The sequence below is a fragment of the Ceratotherium simum genome, chromosome 4 (assembly GCF_057802395.1).
Source record: "Ceratotherium simum simum isolate JZ-2026a chromosome 4, ASM5780239v1, whole genome shotgun sequence".
NCBI classification, from domain to species: Eukaryota; Metazoa; Chordata; class Mammalia; order Perissodactyla; family Rhinocerotidae; genus Ceratotherium; species Ceratotherium simum.
This window is the reverse complement of record NC_141903.1, coordinates 87,674,302-87,693,589: the sequence shown is the minus strand read 5'-3', so window position 1 is coordinate 87,693,589 and position 19,288 is coordinate 87,674,302. Positions and strand designations below refer to the sequence as shown.

The following is a 19,288-nucleotide window of genomic DNA, read 5'->3' as shown; positions in this document are numbered from 1 at the left end:
TACGTGGTAGTGCAGTATGGTAACCTGCAGGGATGCAAACTGAAACCACGCAAAGCAATCTTGATAATAAATTAAAACTTAAAATTGATCTGTTTTAAAAATTTTGTAAAAACACTAAAACTCTCTGTCAGTTATAAATGTATAGGAAAATGAAATAGTAAAACTAATATTTATTTAGTATATTATAATTTAGAACATTAGAAACAGTGAGAATTAACTTATCAAGAGTATTTTGAATGGGCGTGCTTTACTCTTATGATTTAAGACACAGAGTAAGCATCTTTTCTATACCTTGGTAAATTACCAAACTCCTTTCCAAGGTTGATCACCTTTCAACAGTTTATCCTTTGCACTTTCAATGTTGGGGATTATCTCCTAGAATTCCTCTAATGTGAAGTTTTTTGGCAGCATCACTTCCTTTGGCTATCTTCATCCTTTTCATCACAGCCATTTTCCTGATTTATGTTGAAAAGTTCACCTTTACTAAATTCCTCCAGCTACATATTTAGAGTCTCTCAAGAAGTGGCCGTGTCACCATTCCCACAGTCAGCTATTTCTCTTTAACTTCATTTACATTCTATCTGATTTTTATTTCTAGTGTTACCATTTTCATTTCTTTGCTGCATTTTCATCTTTGTTGACCAAATCCCTCTTTCAATTTTCCATTTTTGTAAAATGTCAAGTGGGTTTCTCACTGGGAAACAAGGAGGGAATACAACCACATGCTTTGCTGTATGTGAATGAGCTGAATAACATACACAGTGACCAATCACTAAAAGACTTTGAAAGAAGTGACATGATTGGTCACTGATCATCATGCACATTTGTTATCTACATAGTGAGTTGTGGACTGAAGAGTTAGCAGTGAAGTTGCTATATTATGCAATTACCACGTTAATAATACCATGGTAACTGAAATTTGAACCGTGTGTTGGGGGACTGGCATTATTTAACTAAACTATGGTAACTGAAATTCGTGCATATCCAAGCCATGCAAAGCAAGAACTACTTGTCCATAAATGCTACTATTTATAAAGTATAACATTAACAAGTGAAAAATTTACAAAAGGATCTTCAACACTTCCCCTATATAACACCAAATGACATAAACCTGAATGTAAGAGTCAAGTAATTTACAGGTGTTCTACAGACACAATTAGTCCTTGACTTTTATATATTTGATTTTCATAACAACTCACCTTTTAACAGAACATATTGATAACCATAATCATCTTTCATAAGCAGGATTTGGACTTTAATATATCAAGAAAAGAAAGGAGATTTCAAACTCTCATATGGTGGCATTGCCTGCTAGAAAACAGTACTGTTTCAGCTGTGCTGTCACCTTATTACAATAGAGTTTATTTGTGCAATTATGCAAATTTATTATATTTTGACCTTATATAAAAGTGTGTTGGAAATAAAATCAGCGACAGTGGTGATAAAAAGCACAGTAGTGATGAGAAAGACAGGTTTTGTTAACTTAATTCCATTGAGACAAAAGCAGAGCAGAACTCTTTACATTAGACAATCACTGAATTAAGCCAGTTTTTTCACTGTGAATGTAAAAAATTAAATGAAAAAAATAAATAGAATGAGAGCAACACAAATTGCAAAAATATTTTTTAAACATTCTATATGTAACTAGGAATTGCATTATATTCTTAGCTCTCTGACCATGGAATCCCTCTAATAACATATTAGTCAATTGTTTGAATTTTGCTTACTAATACTCATTAGAAGTTCTATGCTACTAAACTGAATAAAGCATTTCTATTGGTAGTAATGGAATACGAAACAGAAGAGGGCATGCTCACAATTTTTAGGTCATGAAATGACAAAAAAACCTTCTTTAGCTAATTCATATCCCTCTTTGTAGGAAGTCAAAATATTGTTGTATATAATCTTATTCTGTCTTCAAAATGATTAGTTCTTTCAATCTCACAGGAGAAATATCTTGATACTAGAGATAGGGAAACTAAAACACAGAAAAAATGGAATTAGAACACATATTATTGAATATATATATATATTTAATATCAACAGTGTCTCCCTTTTCTCAAAATTGCAATGATCTATTTTACCTACCCCAACAATCCGTTTCATAGCATCCAATTTAGCAGAATCTTTGTTGCTTTCCAACATTTGTTTGAGATCTTCATTCCTATATAAAACAAAAGAAAAAAAATTCCATATTTATATTTTTACATTACACAGCTATTTAAATGTATTATTTTCATAAGAATTAGAAATACTATGATGGACAGTGTTACATAACTGCATTCTTATTTATAATTAAATATATATATATCTCACCTAACCTTACAAAATAATACCAACGTGCTCTGTTGTCATGAAGCCCACTAATGAAACAAAAATATAAAACTGTGCTGTGGTTCTGGGCAAAATATCACTGTGAACACAGGCATGCATTCTCTCATCCCAAAATTTCTTATGCATAATCATCAGAAAAAAAGAAATACAAAAAAATCCTTGAATCAGCACTAAAATATTTTCATAAGCCAAAAAGTAAGAGCTTTCTTCAGAATATCTCAAGAAAAAGCACAGATTAAAAAAAGGGTATGTGTCATTCACACCATCTCTTTTTTCTCCCTACCTCCCCCCAGAAAAGAACATAAATATGAAGAGAAACCCCCACTGGTACTCCATAATTCAAAGAATTAGGTAAAGGCCATTTTAACATCTAAATGAGAGGATGAGGTAATGAACCAGCATAGTTAGTGATAAAGATGAAAATGAAGGAGAGATTCAAGAACTACATAGAAGTTGAAATCAGGGGGATGCGGTAACTAAATATGAAGGATGAGACTGGCATTCAATAAGGAAGCTCCCATTCCCAGCATGAAGGACCAAGCAGATGATGATGCTACCAGGCAAGATGACTTTGCCGAGGAGGTAGACATTTTCTCTTTTCCAAGCAGCACTATACAAACATCTTTAAAAGATAGTGCAGAACAAAAACTATCAATGCCTTTATACAGAAGCACTGCAAAAATGAGAAGAGCCCATGAAGATTTGTCTCCCAATAGTTTCTTTTGCTCATGACTTGACTTGCCCCTATTCTTTTAAGTAAACCTCCTTTCCTATAAATTCACAAACTCCCCCCAGCAAAAGAAAATGTATAACTTGCAACCTCTAATCATTTTTCCTTCAACATGGCAGAAAAGATTTAGGCAAAGAGTTCTCAGACTTGACACCAAAAGTAGTCCATAAAAGGGAACACTGATAAATCAGACCTCATCAAAATTAAAAACTCTTGTTCTGTGAAAAACCCTCTTAAGAGGAAGAAAAAAAATTACAGACTGGCAGAAAATATTTGCAAACACATATATAACAAAGGACTAGTATCCAAAATATAAAAAGAACTCCAAAACTCAACAGTAAAAAACATTCAATTAGGGGCCAGCCTGGCGGCATAGTGCTTAAGTTCAAGTGCTCTGCTTCAGCGGCCCAGGGTTCACTGATTCAGATCGCAAGCATGGACGTACACACCATTCATCAGGCCATGCTGTGGCAGTGTCCAACATACAAAAAAACAGAGGAAGACTGGCACAGGTGTTAGCTCAGGGACAATCTTCCTCAAGCAAAAAGAGGAAGATTGGCAATAGGTGTTAGCTCAGGGCCAATCTTCCTCACCAAAAAAAAATTTCAATTAGAAAAGAGGCAAAAGACATTGTTATGGACTGAATTGTGTCCCCCACCCCCAAATTCATATGTTGAAGGCCCAACCCCCAATGTGACTTTGTGTAGAAAGAGGGCCTTTCAAGAGGTAATTCAGGTTACATGAGATCATATGTGTGGGACCCTAATCCAACAGGACTGGTGTCCTTATAAGAAGAGAGAGAGACACCAAAGATGGCACAGAGACAAGGCCATGTGAGGACACAACGAGAAGGCAGCCATCTGCAAGCCAAGGAGAGAGGCCTCAGGAGAAACCAAACCTGCCAACACCTTGATTTTGGACTTCCAGCCTCCTGGAAGAACTGCGAGAAATAAATTTCTGTTGTTTAAGCCATCCAGTCTGTGGTATTTTGTAACAAACTATTACAGATTTTGGTACCCAGAAGTGGGGTGCTGCTATAACAAACATCTAAAAATGTGGAAGTGGCTTTGGAACTGGGTAATGGGTAGAGGCTGGAACAGTTCTAAGATGCATATTAAAAAAAAAAAGAAACCTAGATTGCCTTGAAGAAACTGTGGTAGGAATATGGATGTTAAAGATGATTATGATGAGATCTCAGATGGAAATGAGGAAGATGTTATTGGAAACTGGAGGAAAGGTGATCCTTGTTATAAAGTGGCAAGAACTTGGCTCAACTGTGTTCTAGTGTTTTGCAGAAAGTAGAAGTTAAAAGTGATGAACTTGGATATTTAGCTGATGAGATTTCTAAGCAGTGTTGAAGGCGCACAGCCTGGTTTCTCCTTGTTCCTTATACTAAATATGAGAAAGAAAGATACGTTGAAGGAATTGTTAAGGAAAAGAAATTAGAATTTGAAGATTTGGAAAATTCTCAGTCTATCCGTATTGCAAAAAACAAGAAAGCATCTTCAGACCTTTTTCAAAAGTGTGGCTGGAAAATCATTTGATAAAGAGATCATGGGTACTACTCATGGATTTAATCCAACATCTCAGCAGAAGCCAGAAAGAGAGATGGGATTATACTAGCAGAGACACTGCCAGCTTGGACTAAAGGGGAGAAATGGGACAAAATGAAGGAAGGCTGTTAGACTTCTGCGATTCTACAAGACAGGACAATGTGAGGACACAGAAAGAAGGCAGCCATCCGTAAGCCAAAGGAGAGAGACCTCAGGAGAAACCACACCTACCAACACCTTGATCTTGGACTTCCAGCCTCTGGAACAGTGAGAGATAAATGTGTGTTGTTCAAGCCACGCAGGCTGTGGTATTTTGCTATGGCAACCCTAGCAAACTACTACAGAAATCAACAAACAATTCACTAAAGGAGAAATACAAATGGCAAAAAAAGTACCTGAGAAGATAATCAACTTCATTAACTATTAAAGAAATGCAAATTAAAACCACAGCAAGATACCACTACATACATATCAGATAGGCTCTCATCTAAAACAAAAAAATAGTGACAATACCAAATGATAGTGAGGACAGAGAGGAAATGGATCACTCACATCCTGCTGGTGGGAATGTAAAAGGTTACAGCCACTCTGGCAGGTTGGCAGTTTCTAAACTACCATACAACCCAGTAATTGCACTCTTGGGTGTTTATCCTCAAAAAATGGAAATTTATACTCACACAAAAACCTGTACACAAGGAGCAGTTTTACTTCTATTAGCCAAAAGGGAAACAACTCAGATGTCCTTCAGTGGATGAATGGTTCAACAAACCATGGTGTGTCCATAGCATGGAATACCACTCATCAGTAAAAAAGAAACCAACTACTGATACACGCAACAACTCTAATTAATCTCCAGAGAAGAATGCTAAGTGAGAAAAGTTAATTCTAAAAGGTTACATATTGTGTTATTACGTTTATATTAAATTCCTGAAATAAAATTATAGAAATGGAGAAAGATTCATGGTTGCTGAGGGTTAATGTCAAGAAAGAGAGGGGTGGATATAAAAGGGCAACATAAGAGATCCCTGTGGGGATGAAACTGCTACGTATCCTCACTGTCACGATGGCGACACAAACCTACACATGTAAAGAACACACACACAAATAAGTACAGGTAAACTAAGGAAATCTGAACAAGATGGGTGAATTACATCAATGTCAATATCCTGGTTCTGATATTATACTATAGTTTATCATTGAAGGAAACTGGGTAAAGGGTACACAAGATCTCTCTGTATTATTTCTTGTAACTGCACATGACTCTACAGTTATCTCAAAACCAAAAGTTTAATTTTAAAAAGTTATACAACAATTATAACTCATTTATAAGAAGACAAAAGAAATGGTCAAAAGATTTGAAAAGACATTTCACAAAAGATTAGGAATACCAATAAACATATGAAAAGATAATTAAGATCATTATCAGGGAAATGCAAATTAAATGAGATACCATTACACACCCATTAGAATAGCTGCATTAAAACTCACAATAACAAATGTTGCCAAGGCTATGGAGCAACTAGAACTCTCACACACTGCTGGTAGGAATGTTAAAAAAAAAAAAAAAAAAAACACTTTGGAAAACTGGGAGTTTCTCACAAATTTAAACATAAACCTACCATGTGACCCAGTCATTCCACTCCCCAGAAATAAAAACATACTTCCACACAATGACCAACATGAGTATTCACAGCAGCTTTATTCATAATAGTAAAAAACTGGAAAAAACCTAAATGTCCATCAGTAAAATGTGATTTAGCCATACAATGGGATACTACCCAGCAATGAAAAAGAATTAACTACTGATACATTCAACAAGGTAGATGAATTCTCAAAATCATTACGCTGAGTGAAAGAAGCCAGACACAAAAGAGCGTAATTTAATTCATTTAAAATTCTAGAAAATGCAAACGAATCTGTAGTGACAGAAAGCAGATCAGCGGTATCCTAGGGCCATGGGGTAGAGGGAGAAATGGACAGCAAAGGGACATAAGAAAATTTCTTATTCAATAAGATGATGGACATGTCTGTATTTTCTCAATTGTGGTGGTGATTTCACAGGTGTACACATCTGTCAAAACATCTAACTATAATCTTTAGGTGGAAAATTTGTTGAATGCAAATTATACCTCCATAAAGTCAATATTAAAAAGTTTTATAGTGTTTTATTCACGTGTGAATAAGATGACTAGTTCTCCAAAGGAAGACTAAAAGACATACATCTATTTCTGAGAAATACATTATTATGGATCAGATAAGCCATCATTTTACCTAACTTGAAATTAGAGTATCATATTTAAGCTTCATGCTAACTCAAGAATTTAAAGCACTGAATCTTATTTTTATACATCAAAGGAAAATCCTCTTAAATGACTGTAAGAAATCGACAGAACACTAAGATTGTAGTATGAAAACTGTAACTACTTGCAATGGTTATTAGTTTACTAGCAATCTTTTACATTTTTACAATAAACTCTGCAGAAAAGAGATGATAAAAAATTTACTCCACATGGCTCTTTCATGCAACACAGTTCAATCCCCAAAAACAAAGTATCAGAAGCCCTTTCATCTCAGTTTAGGCTTAAAATTAGGTCAGAAGAGCTTCTTTACTCCAAATAAACAGGCTTGACAAAAACACTTTAGTTTTGTACAGTTTTCAGATTTAGGCCTAATGTAGGCAGTAGGCACTTGCCAAGAATGAATATCAATCAAGTGTTGTTATGGGCTGAGTGGTGTCCCTTCCAAAATTTGTATGTTGAAGTCCTAACTCCCAAGAATGTCACTGTATTTGGAGACACAGCCTTTAAAGAGGAAATTAAGTTAAAATGAAGTCAATATGAGTGGGCCCCAATCCAATATGACAAGTTTTTAATCCAATATGACAAGTTTTTATAAAAGCAGATTAGGACAGAGATACATAAAGACCAATGGATGACCATGTGAGGACACAGCAAGAAGGTGGCCATCTGCAAGCTGGAGAGAGGCCTCAGAAGAAACCAAACCTGCCAATGCCTTGATCTTAGACTTCTAGCCTCCAGAATTCGGAGAAAATAAATTTCTATTGATTAAGCCACCAAGTCAATGGCATATTGTTATGGCAGCCCTAGCAAACTAATACAGGAGTTAAATGTTACAAACTGCAATGAAAAAACAAACAAATGAAAACTAAGCACATTTTTTTCCAAAAAGAGTAGAGGCAATGAAATTTATTATGAAAAAAATTACTCTTCCTTTGCAAGCAGCTCATAAAATTAAATATATAAATAGTAGAGACAGCAATATATAAAAACTATATCTGAGGATACACAACTACCAAATATTAAAATACTATAAAAGTTCATTGTAATGAATTTAGAATCTCTTCTTAAAACTTCTGAGACTCTTTCACATTGTACAGGTAACTGAAAAAGGAGAAAAATTAATGGTTTTTTTCCTTCTACTTTTTGTTATTTTCCTATTTTACTTAATGACCATGTACACTTTTATAAAGGAAAAACCTAAAACCTACAAGAAATCTTAAAAACTTTGTTGGGGGTAAGAAAGCGAAAAAACTGAAGTAATTAGATAGGAACTAAATAGAAAGAAAATGTGATCACACATATATAGGTCAAAAAAAGAAAGAAAATTCATTTCATCATGCCTGATCCCCTTCTCTTTTCCCCAAGAGTTTCCACCATTCTTCTCCACCAGCATCACCTGGAGAGAGAAGTGAGCAATGCAGAATAACCAGGTGTCAGTTGTTAAGAGATCCCAGCCTCTGACTCCAGGTGTAACCTTATTCATGGCCTGATGGAACCGTGGTTTGTTCCTCTTAAGCTTGAGATGCCAGAGACCCCTTCCCAAACACCTTTAGGTCCTGACCCACTCTCTCAAACTAAAAACAAGAAAACAAGATCCCAATATTAAAGCCAAAGGTTTTGCTCTTCATGTTTAATAGAAAAGACAGTCTTCAACAACAAACATAAATATCTTCTGTGTTAACACAGGCAGAGAGCTAATAACTTTGAGGTTCAGAGAAAAGAGACAAGAAAAATGCTAGACACTGTTTCAGCCTGATGTAATATTCAACTTCTCGTAGATATGTCATATAAAGACCTATTGAAAATTCTGATATAAATTACATATTTCTTCCCCAAATCATCTTTGCTTATCACCAAAACGGTAAAGATTTGGGAGAGTTAGGACCATAACACCTAGTTTACCCTCAAAATATGTTCACTTGTTTCAAGTCATTTTAGGTCTACCTCCTTCGTTATGCGGATTCAAATATGGCCTATTAACACGTATTTCTACATTAATCTCAGAAATTAAGAAATTCTTTTTGCTAAACATCAAAAGAGCTGATTCAAAATAATGCTGAAATGGCAATAATTTCACTGACTCTGCTAAAAACTAATACTTATTTCAAAGTTTTTGGCTTTTTTTTAATTTACTTGGTTCTTCATTTACCTACTTACCTGTAGCTTTCCAGCTTTGAGTATTAGGATACCAACTTTATTTTTACATAAGTGACATCTTGTGGTATTAAGTGGTATAACTTTTCCTTTCATGTTCAAAATATGCCTGTCTTTATAGTTTCAAGGACAGAGAAAAATACATAACTGGAAGGTTAAAGAAAACCCTACTATTACCAGGAAGTTGCTCTTATTTCAGCACCAATATAAAGCAGTAACTATAATTGAAAAGCAAAATTTTACCAGTTACATATAAGAACGTAGGAGGTAGTAAGGCTTTCGCATAGTATAAATCACCTCTTTTTTATTTTTTTTTTTGTGAGGAAGATCAGCCCTGAGCTAACATCCATGCTAATCCTCCTCTTTTTGCTGAGGAAGACTGGCTCTGAGCTAACATCTATTGCCAATCCTCTTCCTTTTTTTCCCCCAAAGCCCCAGTAGATAGTTGTATGTCATAGTGGCACATCCTTCTGGTTGCTGTATGTGGGACGCGGCCTCAGCATGGCCAGAGAAGCGGTGCATCAGTGTGCACCAGGGATCCGAACCCAGGCCACCAGTAGCGGAATGTGCGCACTTAACCGCTAAGCCATGGGGCCGGCCCTAAATTACCTCTTTGTAAAAAAAAAAATCTATAATCCCTAACTCATTAAAACTTTCCACTTCTTTTAATGACAATGTAAATTAAGACTATGTAGCACTGTACACTACATCAGCGCTACTCAAAGTGTGATCCGAGAAAGTCTGGTCCAAGAACCATTACCAATCCACACATTTTTGTTTCTAATCCAGAAGGAGACATGTACAGAAACTGAGGGCAAGCACAGTTAGAAACCTGACAGAGCAATTCAACAGTGTAATTTTATATCTTTTGAATCCAATAAAAAATTGGGGCTTGTATTTTGCATGCTTTTTTTCATTTCATTTTTCTAGTAATTTATATTTTATTGCATTTTACAGAAGTATCCATCCATGATGGACCAGAAATTTAAAAGAAAAAAAGAAGTCATTCACCAATTTGAGAGCACTGAATTATACAATTACCTTCTTTCTCCTCAAAACACTCACCAAAATTTGTGTACCATAGAAAGCAACACCTAAAACTTAAATCCAGGAATGATGGATTGAGAAAAGTGATAAGGAATAACAATTTCCAATCAAGGTACATCCCTAAAAAGATGCATCAGAATCTTTGAGGAGGGCAGGGTTAGACCTTTTTCAAGCCCTGCCAAAAAATTCTAAAACATGGGTACCTCTTCATGCTTTGAGAACCAATCAAGTCAAAGATGTTTCTACTCCAAGTGGTGCATTGTACACATCAACAGATATGCAAGAAAAAAGGCTGGGAACAAGAATCAGAATTTCCTTTTTTCTAGTGCTCTGTAGTTAGAGGGACTGGCCTTTGAAAGAAGCTGACATACGCAACGTGAAGGCTCAGTCACTTTTCGCTCATTTAGAGCCTACACCCTCTTGGACGACACGCAGAACATTGTATGGTTTTTGGCACCAAGTATTCACTTAATAAATACAAGAGTGAGTAAAAACAGAAAACTCAGCTACCTAATCATCCATCTCTTAACCCTCTAAATGGAAGAACCATAAATTATTCAAGTAAATATGAACTTTTCCTTAATTTCACAAAATTAAGAAAGGATAGTCTACAACTGCTACCCCACTTCCTCAACCCTTGGCAGTCTTCTTTTTCTCTCTTTACTTCTCTATTAAAACTTCTCTCACAAAGATAACAACTTCCTAATTTAAAAATCCAATGCAAAATCTCATGAATACTTCTAGATTATTCCTCTACATCTGACACAACAGACCACTACTCCTCCATCTTGAAATTCCCTCCTCCCTTAGTATGTGTGACTCTATTTTCATCTGGCTCCCACTTGCATTTGTGACTCACAAGTGAACAAAAACAACAAAAATCCTTGCCCTCGTAAAGTTTTCATTCTGATAAGTGAAAGAGACAACAAACATGATAAATAAGTAAATCTTAAGTCATGAAGTGATATGAGGGAAAAATAGAGCAGAGAGAGAGAATGCAGAAGAGAGAAGGAGGCAACTTTCAACAGGGCAGTCAGAGGAGGCGAAATAAAGAGACCTCTGAACAAAGACTGGCAAGTGAGGGAGTTAGCCCTGCAGACAGTGGCAAGGAGGGACAAGGAGGAAGGGTACTCGAGGCAAAAGAGACAAGGAAAGGAGGGTAATTATACTAAAGGCTTTGGGGTTTACTCCGAATGAAATAAGGAGCCATGGTGGGTTCTGAATAGAGGGGAATCATGATCTAATACATATAACAGAATCATTCTGGCTGCTATGTTTAGAATATACTGTAGGGACTTTCAGATCTGCCCACAGTGCCGAAGCTTGTAAGAGACTAAACCCGCCGTAGAAAATAACTATAAAAGCTGGAAAAAATAAATAAAATAACTTCCTGAAGGCACTGGAGATCAACCAAGATAGGCAGGACTTACAGGGGCCAAGATCCTGGAAAGAAGAGAAGCACACAAAGTGAGCTCCTTATTCACCAGCTTTTTCCCTGAGTGCATTTCCCAAATTGCCATTTGGGAGAATAAAACCCAAGGAGAAACGACAGTTTTAACAGATTGAGAAGACAAATGTTCAAGTTCAGGGCTATCAAAGAGACTGGAGCTTGAAGGACAAAACCACAGAGGAGGGAACCAGTGAAAAGGTACACAAAAATGTGGGTACACACTCCCTTCACGTAGCTGGCTACATTTTCACAGGGCAAGATTCCAGGAAATCCAGCAGAAAACAGCAGCTGGGAGGTTAAATACCTGAGCAGAGATTTCAGCAACCACACAGTGCTGGGAAGAGAAGTGGACTTCAAGTCTCCTCCAACTAAAGAGGTCTTAGTAAACACCCTGGCCTTTCAGTTAAGACCACAGAAGGGCCACAACAGAAGAGTAAGGATGTTCCCTAGGAGTATGAGAAAAACTGAAATAGACAACACCTTAAAAAGTCTAAAATGAGCTTCAACAGGATCAAAATGATCTGTTAGTACTCTATCTGCCCGTCAGGAAAAACACAACCCTCATTTTTTTTTTTTTTATAATTTTATTTTTTTTTTTCCCCCAAAGCCCCAGTAGATAGTTGTATGTCATAGCTGCACATCCTTCCAGCTGCTGTACGTGGGACGCGGCCCCCAGCATGGCCGGAGAAGCGGTGCGTCAGTGCACGCCCGGGATCCAAACCCGGGCCACCAGCAGCAGAGCGCGAGCACCTAACTGCCAAGCCACGGGGCCGGCCCACACACAACCCTCTTTGGAAGAAGATATCATCCAGAGCCTCATCAATGTTTTTATCTTAAATATCCAGCATCTGATCAAAACTTATGAGACAGGGCCGGCCCTGTGGCTTGGTGGTTAAGTGCGCGCGCTGCGATGCTGGTGGCCCGGGTTCGGATCCCGGGTGCGCATCGAGGCACCACTTCTCCGTTCATCCTGAGGCCGAGTCCCACATACAGCAACTAGAAGGATGTGCAGCTACGACACACAACTATCCACTGGGGCTTTGGGGGGAAAAATAAAATAAATAAAATCTTTTAAAAAAATTTAAAAAAAATTAAAAATAAAAAATAAAAAAAAAAAACTTATGAGACAAGCTAAAAACAGGAACAAACGACAAAAAGAAAGAAAAACAAAAGCAGTAGAAACAAATCCATGGGTAATTCAGATACTCGAGTTATCAGATAGGGACTTTAAAATAACAATTAATATGGTCAGGAAAAGATGGACAAAATAGATGAAACGATAGAGAATGTCAACAAAGAAGTAGAATTATACAAAATAATCAAATGGAAATTCAGAACTGAAAAATAAAGTACAGTCATGCATCACTTAATGATGGGGATATGTTCTGAGAAATGCATCATTAGGCAATTTTGTCATTATGCAAACATCATAGAGTGTAGTTACACAAACCTAGATAGTACAGCCTACTACACACCTAGGCTATGTGGTACTAATCTTATGGGACCACTGTCATATGTGTGGTCTGTTGTTTACCAAAATGTCATTATGCAGCACATTACTGTATATGAAATTAAGAACTCACTACACAAGTTTAACAGCAGTAGACTGGAAACAGCACAAGACAAGATTATTGAACTTGAAGGCAAGTCAAGAGAAAATATGCAATTTGAAACACCAAGAAATAAAAGAATGGAGAAAACAGAACAGAGTATGAGAGACATGTGGGATCTAGTCAAAATATCTAACACACCTCTAATTAGAATCCCAAAAAGAGAGGGGAGAGAGAGAGAATGGTACAAAAGCAATATTTCAAGAGACAATGGCTAAGAATTCTTCCAAACTGATGAAAGACATGAACCCACATATTTTAAAATCTTAAGAATAACAAGACAAACATAAAGAAAACTACACTAGGCATAGCATAGTCAAACTGCTGAAAATCAGAGACAATGAGAAAAATCTTAAAAGCATGCAGAGAAAAAAAGACATTTCCTTAAGGAAAGGGTCATCAAACCTTTTCTGTAAAGGGCCAGATAGTAAATATTTTAGGCATTATAGGCCATATCATCTCTGATATAACTACTTAACCCTACCTTGTAGAGTGAAAACAGCTATAGACAATATATAAATAAATGGGCATGGCTGTATTCTAATAAAACTTTATTTATATAAACAAGCAGGCCATAGTTTACTACCCTTGCCTTAAAAGGATCAGCAATAGCCAACTTTTCAACAGACATTTTAGAGGCCAGAAGATAATGGAATGACATCTTTAAAGGGCTGAAAGAAAAAAAAGGACAACATTCAATTAAATTCTATGCCCATTGAAAATATCCTCCAAAGCTGAAGGTGAAATAAAGTGGTTTTCAGACAAATAAAAGCTGAGGATTTGCCACCAGGACATAAAGGGATACCATTTCAAAAGGAAGATAAAATAATTCTAAATTTATATGCAATTTACATGTATTCTAAATTTATAGCTTCTATCTATAAAGGAAACACTGAAAGAACTAATAGAAGAAAAACACTCATCCACAATCACGATTAGAATTTTAACACACCTCTCTCAGTAACTAATAGAACACGCAGACAAAAAATTCAATAAAGATGTAGAAAATCTGAACAACACAATTAACCAACTTAACCTGACATGCATAGAACACTATACCCAACAACTGCAGAATAAACATTCTTGTGTGTGTGTGTGTGTGTGTGTGTGTGTGTGTGTGAAGAAGATTAGCCCTGAGCTAACATGTTGCCAATCCTCCTCTTTTTGCTGAGGAAGACTGGCCCTGGGCTAACATCCATGTCCACATTCTTCTACTTCTTATGTGGGATGCCTGCCACAGCATGGCTTGATGAGCAGTGCGTAGGTCCGTGCCTGGGATCTGAACCTGTGAACCCTGGGCTACCAAAGCGGTGCACAAACTTAACCACTACGCTACCCGGCTGGCCCCAGAATAAACATTCTTTTCAAGTGCAACAGAACATTTACCAAAATAGACTATATGCTGGAGAAGATCTCAACAAATTTCAAAGATCTAAAATCATATAGAGGATGTGGAATCTAACTAGAAATCGATAACAGAAAAATAACTAGAAAATGCCCAGATGTTTGGAAATATAAACAACACACTTTAAATAAGCTATTGGCCAAAGAAGAACTTATCAGAGAAAATAGAAAATATTCTGGATTAATGAAACTGCTACGTTTTACAACTCCTAAGATGCAGCCAAAGCAGTACTTAGAAGTAAATTTATGTTTCTAAATGCAACATAAAAGAAGAAAGATTGAGGGGCTGGCCCCGTGGTGTAGCAGTTAAGTGCACGTGCTCCGCTGCTGGTGGCCTGGGTTCAGATCCCGGGCGCGCACCGACACACCACTTGTCAAGCCATGCTATGGCGGCATCCATATAAAGTGGAGGAAGATGGGCACAGATGTTAGCCCAGGCCCAGTCTTCCTCAGCAAAAAGAGGAAGATTGGCATGGATGTTAGCTCAGGGCTGATCTTCCTCACAAAAAAAAAAAAAGAAGAAAGACTGAAAATCAATAATCTAAGTTTCCATCTTGAGAAGCTAGAAAAAGAACAGCAAATTAAACTCAAAGAATAAGTAAGAATATAAAAGATAAGAGGAGAATTCAATAGAATACAAAGCAAACTACAACAGAGAAAAATCAAAAAAACTAAAGGTTGGTATCTATTTCAAATAGTTTGTTAACGAGATTACTGTAAAGCACTTATCACTGGGCCTAGCACATTCATTTATTCAATGTCCACTATGTGCCAGGAACTATTCTAAGTACTGGGATCCCTGACCTCTTGGGACTTACATTCTAAGTGGGAAGGGGGGGGGGGGCGGATAAGGGAAATGACAGAAGAACGAAGGAAGAGGGAGGGAAAGAGGGAGGGAGGGAAGGAGGAAGGAAAAACATAAAGACAGAAAGACCAGTTAATTAGTACTCAAAGAATTAAAATAGGGTAATGCAATTAAAAAGTAAAGACTTCTATGGGTAGGTGATCATTTAAACTGAAGTCTCAAATGACAAAAAGGAGCCAACCACAGGAATTTTGCAAAGATACTATGGCAGAATGAACTTGCATATATGAGGACCCAAAAGGAGGTGTACAAAGGGTCTACGATGTAGGCTATGGTTGTTTTCTCAAGCACACGAAACTCCTTACAGGCCCATAATAGGCACACAATAAATATTAGTTGAAAGAATAAATGAATATAGGCTATATACTAAACATGTTCCTTAGAGGGACACAGAAAAACTCCAAGCTTTCACTGGATTCTCAAAAGGGTCCATGACCTCAATAAAGGTTAAAACCTAGGCATACGTCTTCCATTTACACATACCACACATGCAGGTTTTGAAAACCATGATGCCATACATATATCACAGGAAGCCTCCGTATTTGCCAAACCCTTTATCAATGCCCTTGGCTACTTGTTCTCTTGGTGGGCAGCAGAAAGTAGGTTCTACTTTTGCTTAGGATATTAGAAATGTCTTCTAGAATGTGACTACTCATCTTAAAAGTTTTAAAGGAAATCTCACAGAGCAACTGAGCTAGTTGAGTTTATATATGCTGAGACAAAAAACTGGTTGGAATAGGCAAAAATTCTTTTTCACTGCTTAAGAGCACTGCAAACCAAAAATGCCACTTTCTGTAAAGAGTCAAAGGTTGGAGGAGTCTCAGAAGCAATAAAGGAAAAAATTAATAAATATAAACACAGAAAGTTTTAAAACTTTTGCCCTAAAAAAAATGCCATAAACTTAGAAAACACATAAAATGAATTTGGGATTCATCTCATAGAAGTGCTAATTCTCTTAAAATACAAAGAGTCTTTACCTAATCAATAAGAGCTGATCCAAGAGGGAAATGGACAAAGGACATTTAAAAGTATTTCGCTGAAAGAACAAAACAATAAATATGAGAGAGAAGACTTAATGCACTCAAAATTATAAAGATTCAGTATAATAACATTTTGCGCCTATAAGATTGGCAAATATTATGAAATTTGATGAAAGCTAGTATTGCCAAAGGCCTAAGGAAAACAGACTTTACTGTTGGTGGAGGGAGAAAATTGGTGCAACTCATTTGGAAGGTAATTTAGCAATATCTATCATAATTTAAAGTGTAATAACCTTTGACCTACAACTCTATCTCTAAGAATTTTTCCTATAAATAGATAAATTCACACAAGTATGCAAAAATTTATGTTGCGGTATTGCTTATGCTCCACAAAAAGTGAAATCAATCAGATGCCCTTCAAAAAGGGAACTAATTAAATAAAGAGAATACTAGGAAATATTACACTGTGGTTAAAAAGATTAAAATAGTTTCATATGCTGATATGGAAAGGCCTCCAATACATACTAAAAGAAAAGTAAGATACACAGAGAATAGTATCTATATTATCATTTGATTTCAATAATTTCTTCTGGAAGGATACTTGTTCATTGTGGTTACCTCTGGGGGTACGGGAATGGGAGTTCTATACTTTCTACATTACTGACTAACTTAACACTAATACGCCTTGCATTTGTAACATATAACTTATTTAGCCACCTGATAGTGGTACTGTTTTCCAAACTTATAACACTATCTTATTTTAGCATCACAAAGTTTCTAAGAAGCATGTGTGGTTATTATTATTCGCATTTAATAGATAAGGAAACTGAAGCTCAGAAAATATAAGGACAATAAACAAGTAGAAAAAGATACAAAACATAAGAAATTCTAATTTTTAAGTATATGTTCACAGAACTAGGGAATGGCAAAGCAAGGAATTAAACTTGAGTCTTGTTTTGAAATCCAAAATTCTTCCCATTTACCACACTGCTGTCAACTTCTGTTATAAAGTTAAGTATATTAAGCACACATTTCAAGAGCTATAAAGGAATATCTTCTAAGTATAAAATCCACAAGCTACAGTGCCACACCACTTCCTCCCTGATCTATAATCTACCACAAGAAAATTGTTGTATTTTTTTCCTCTTAAACTCAAAATTTTTATGAAAAGAAAACTGATCACTGGAAACATAATAAACACTAATTCTAACTATTCTCAATAGTAGTCCAAACCATCTGTGATACACTTCTGCATAAGTCAAAATAAATTTTATTTTCACTGACATTACTTTGACTGTCTTTGGTTAACATTATCTCATGAAGATTCATCAGCTCAAAATTAATTAGTATTACAGAACGGTGCATTCCATCCAAACCATTCATCTCTGTTGGCTCACATGCCTCACTGCTATTGGCACACCACTGTAACAATGGGCATGGTGCCACGGGAACAGATGGGCACAAACACAGATATGCCAAACAGCCAGTGTGTGCATCAAGTCTGAGTATTAGGATTAGATTTTCCTCCAAGAAATTCATAAACTATAGTAGAATAAATATAAGTTTTCTACAACTGTGTTAATAAGATATGCCAACTCAAAGCTGAATTAGTTTTTAAATTCTTTTGAAAAGAAAAAACAACTTTCCAAGGCCACAGAAGGCAAGTTTTCCATCTAATGAGTTTGGATCAGCCTTCTATGCAGGGAATTGAGGAAACCAATATGCAATCTCTACCTTAGATAAGCTTTGTCCCTGAAGCACTTGAAAATCTCAATAAAAAATTCAGTTTTTAAAAAGTCACATGGCAGTGTTGCAAGATGAAAAAGTTCCAGAGATCTGTTGTACAACACTGTAAATATACTTAACACTGCTGAACTGTACACTTAAAAATGATTAAGATGGTAGGGCCGGCACCGTGGCTTAGCGGTTAAGTGCGCGCACTCCGCTGCTGGCGGCCCCGGGTTGGGATCCCGGGCGCGCACCGACACACCGCTTCTCTGGCCATGCTGTGGCCACATCCCACATACAGCAACCAGAAGGATGTGCAGCTATGACACACAACTATGTACTGGGGCTTTGGGGGAAAAAATAAGTAAATAAAATCTTTAAAAAAAAAAATGATTAAGATGGTAAATTTAATGTTATATATTTTTTTTTACAACAATTGAAAAAAAAAGTCACATGGCCCCATCAAGTTCCCTGATGAAGGCTATGTAGGCCTAGAAACAGAAAAAACGTCCTACAAATTCCTGCTTGACAGGAATAGAATCTGAAAGTGCAAATCACTGAAGTTCACATGATTATTTCAAACGCTGCCATCTGTTGAAAAACTATTGTCATCTACAATTAATTGTCATTTTCAAAAGATTAATTTATTTCTACATGTGGTTTTAAATTTTTGAAATATAAAATATACACTATTGACCAAATTATACTGAAAATTTTTATGATTTTTACATTAATGAAGTTTTTAAACAACTAAGAATGCTAAAGAAAAGAAGAAAAAATCATTTGTGGTCACCAGCATCCAAAATAATTTGGTAAGTAACGTACAAGGCACCAGAACAGACTGCACTATGTGTGCACGTGTGCGTGTGTTTGTGCATGCGTCTGTATACAAAAGCTATCTCTGATTTCCAGGCACTAAAGCATATTTTCTCTTTAAAGAAATGTTCAAGTATCCAATCACCTTGATAAAACCAATGTTATTTTATAATTGTTGCTATTGTCAGATAGGCAGAAACTATAAGAACTATGTGTTTCTAACTTTAATTTAATTAACCCTAGCATTTCTACAACATGTGATGTTAAATAAGAGTCATCTCTTTTCATTCCATTAAAGTACATAAAAGTGTTTGTAA

At 36.2% G+C, this 19,288-nt stretch overlaps 1 protein-coding gene across 2 annotated transcripts in view; it reads right to left on the bottom strand.

The window, feature by feature from the left end:
• Window positions 1–19,288, bottom strand: part of AP3B1 (adaptor related protein complex 3 subunit beta 1) — a 254,487-nt gene that overhangs the window by 218,862 nt on the left and 16,337 nt on the right. The window contains exons 1-2 of one of the 2 annotated variants that reach the window (XM_087430137.1): window positions 2,089–2,152; window positions 1,818–1,978 (exon numbers count right to left, since the gene is read on the bottom strand). Coding sequence is in view for 1 of the 2 variants with exons in the window: in XM_004420431.3 (XP_004420488.1) it covers window positions 2,089–2,164 (76 nt within the window). In the remaining variant the exon portion in view is untranslated. Of the gene's footprint in view, window positions 1–1,817; window positions 1,979–2,088; window positions 2,165–19,288 lie in introns of those variants that run through there. The other variant, XM_004420431.3, reaches the window with a different exon arrangement.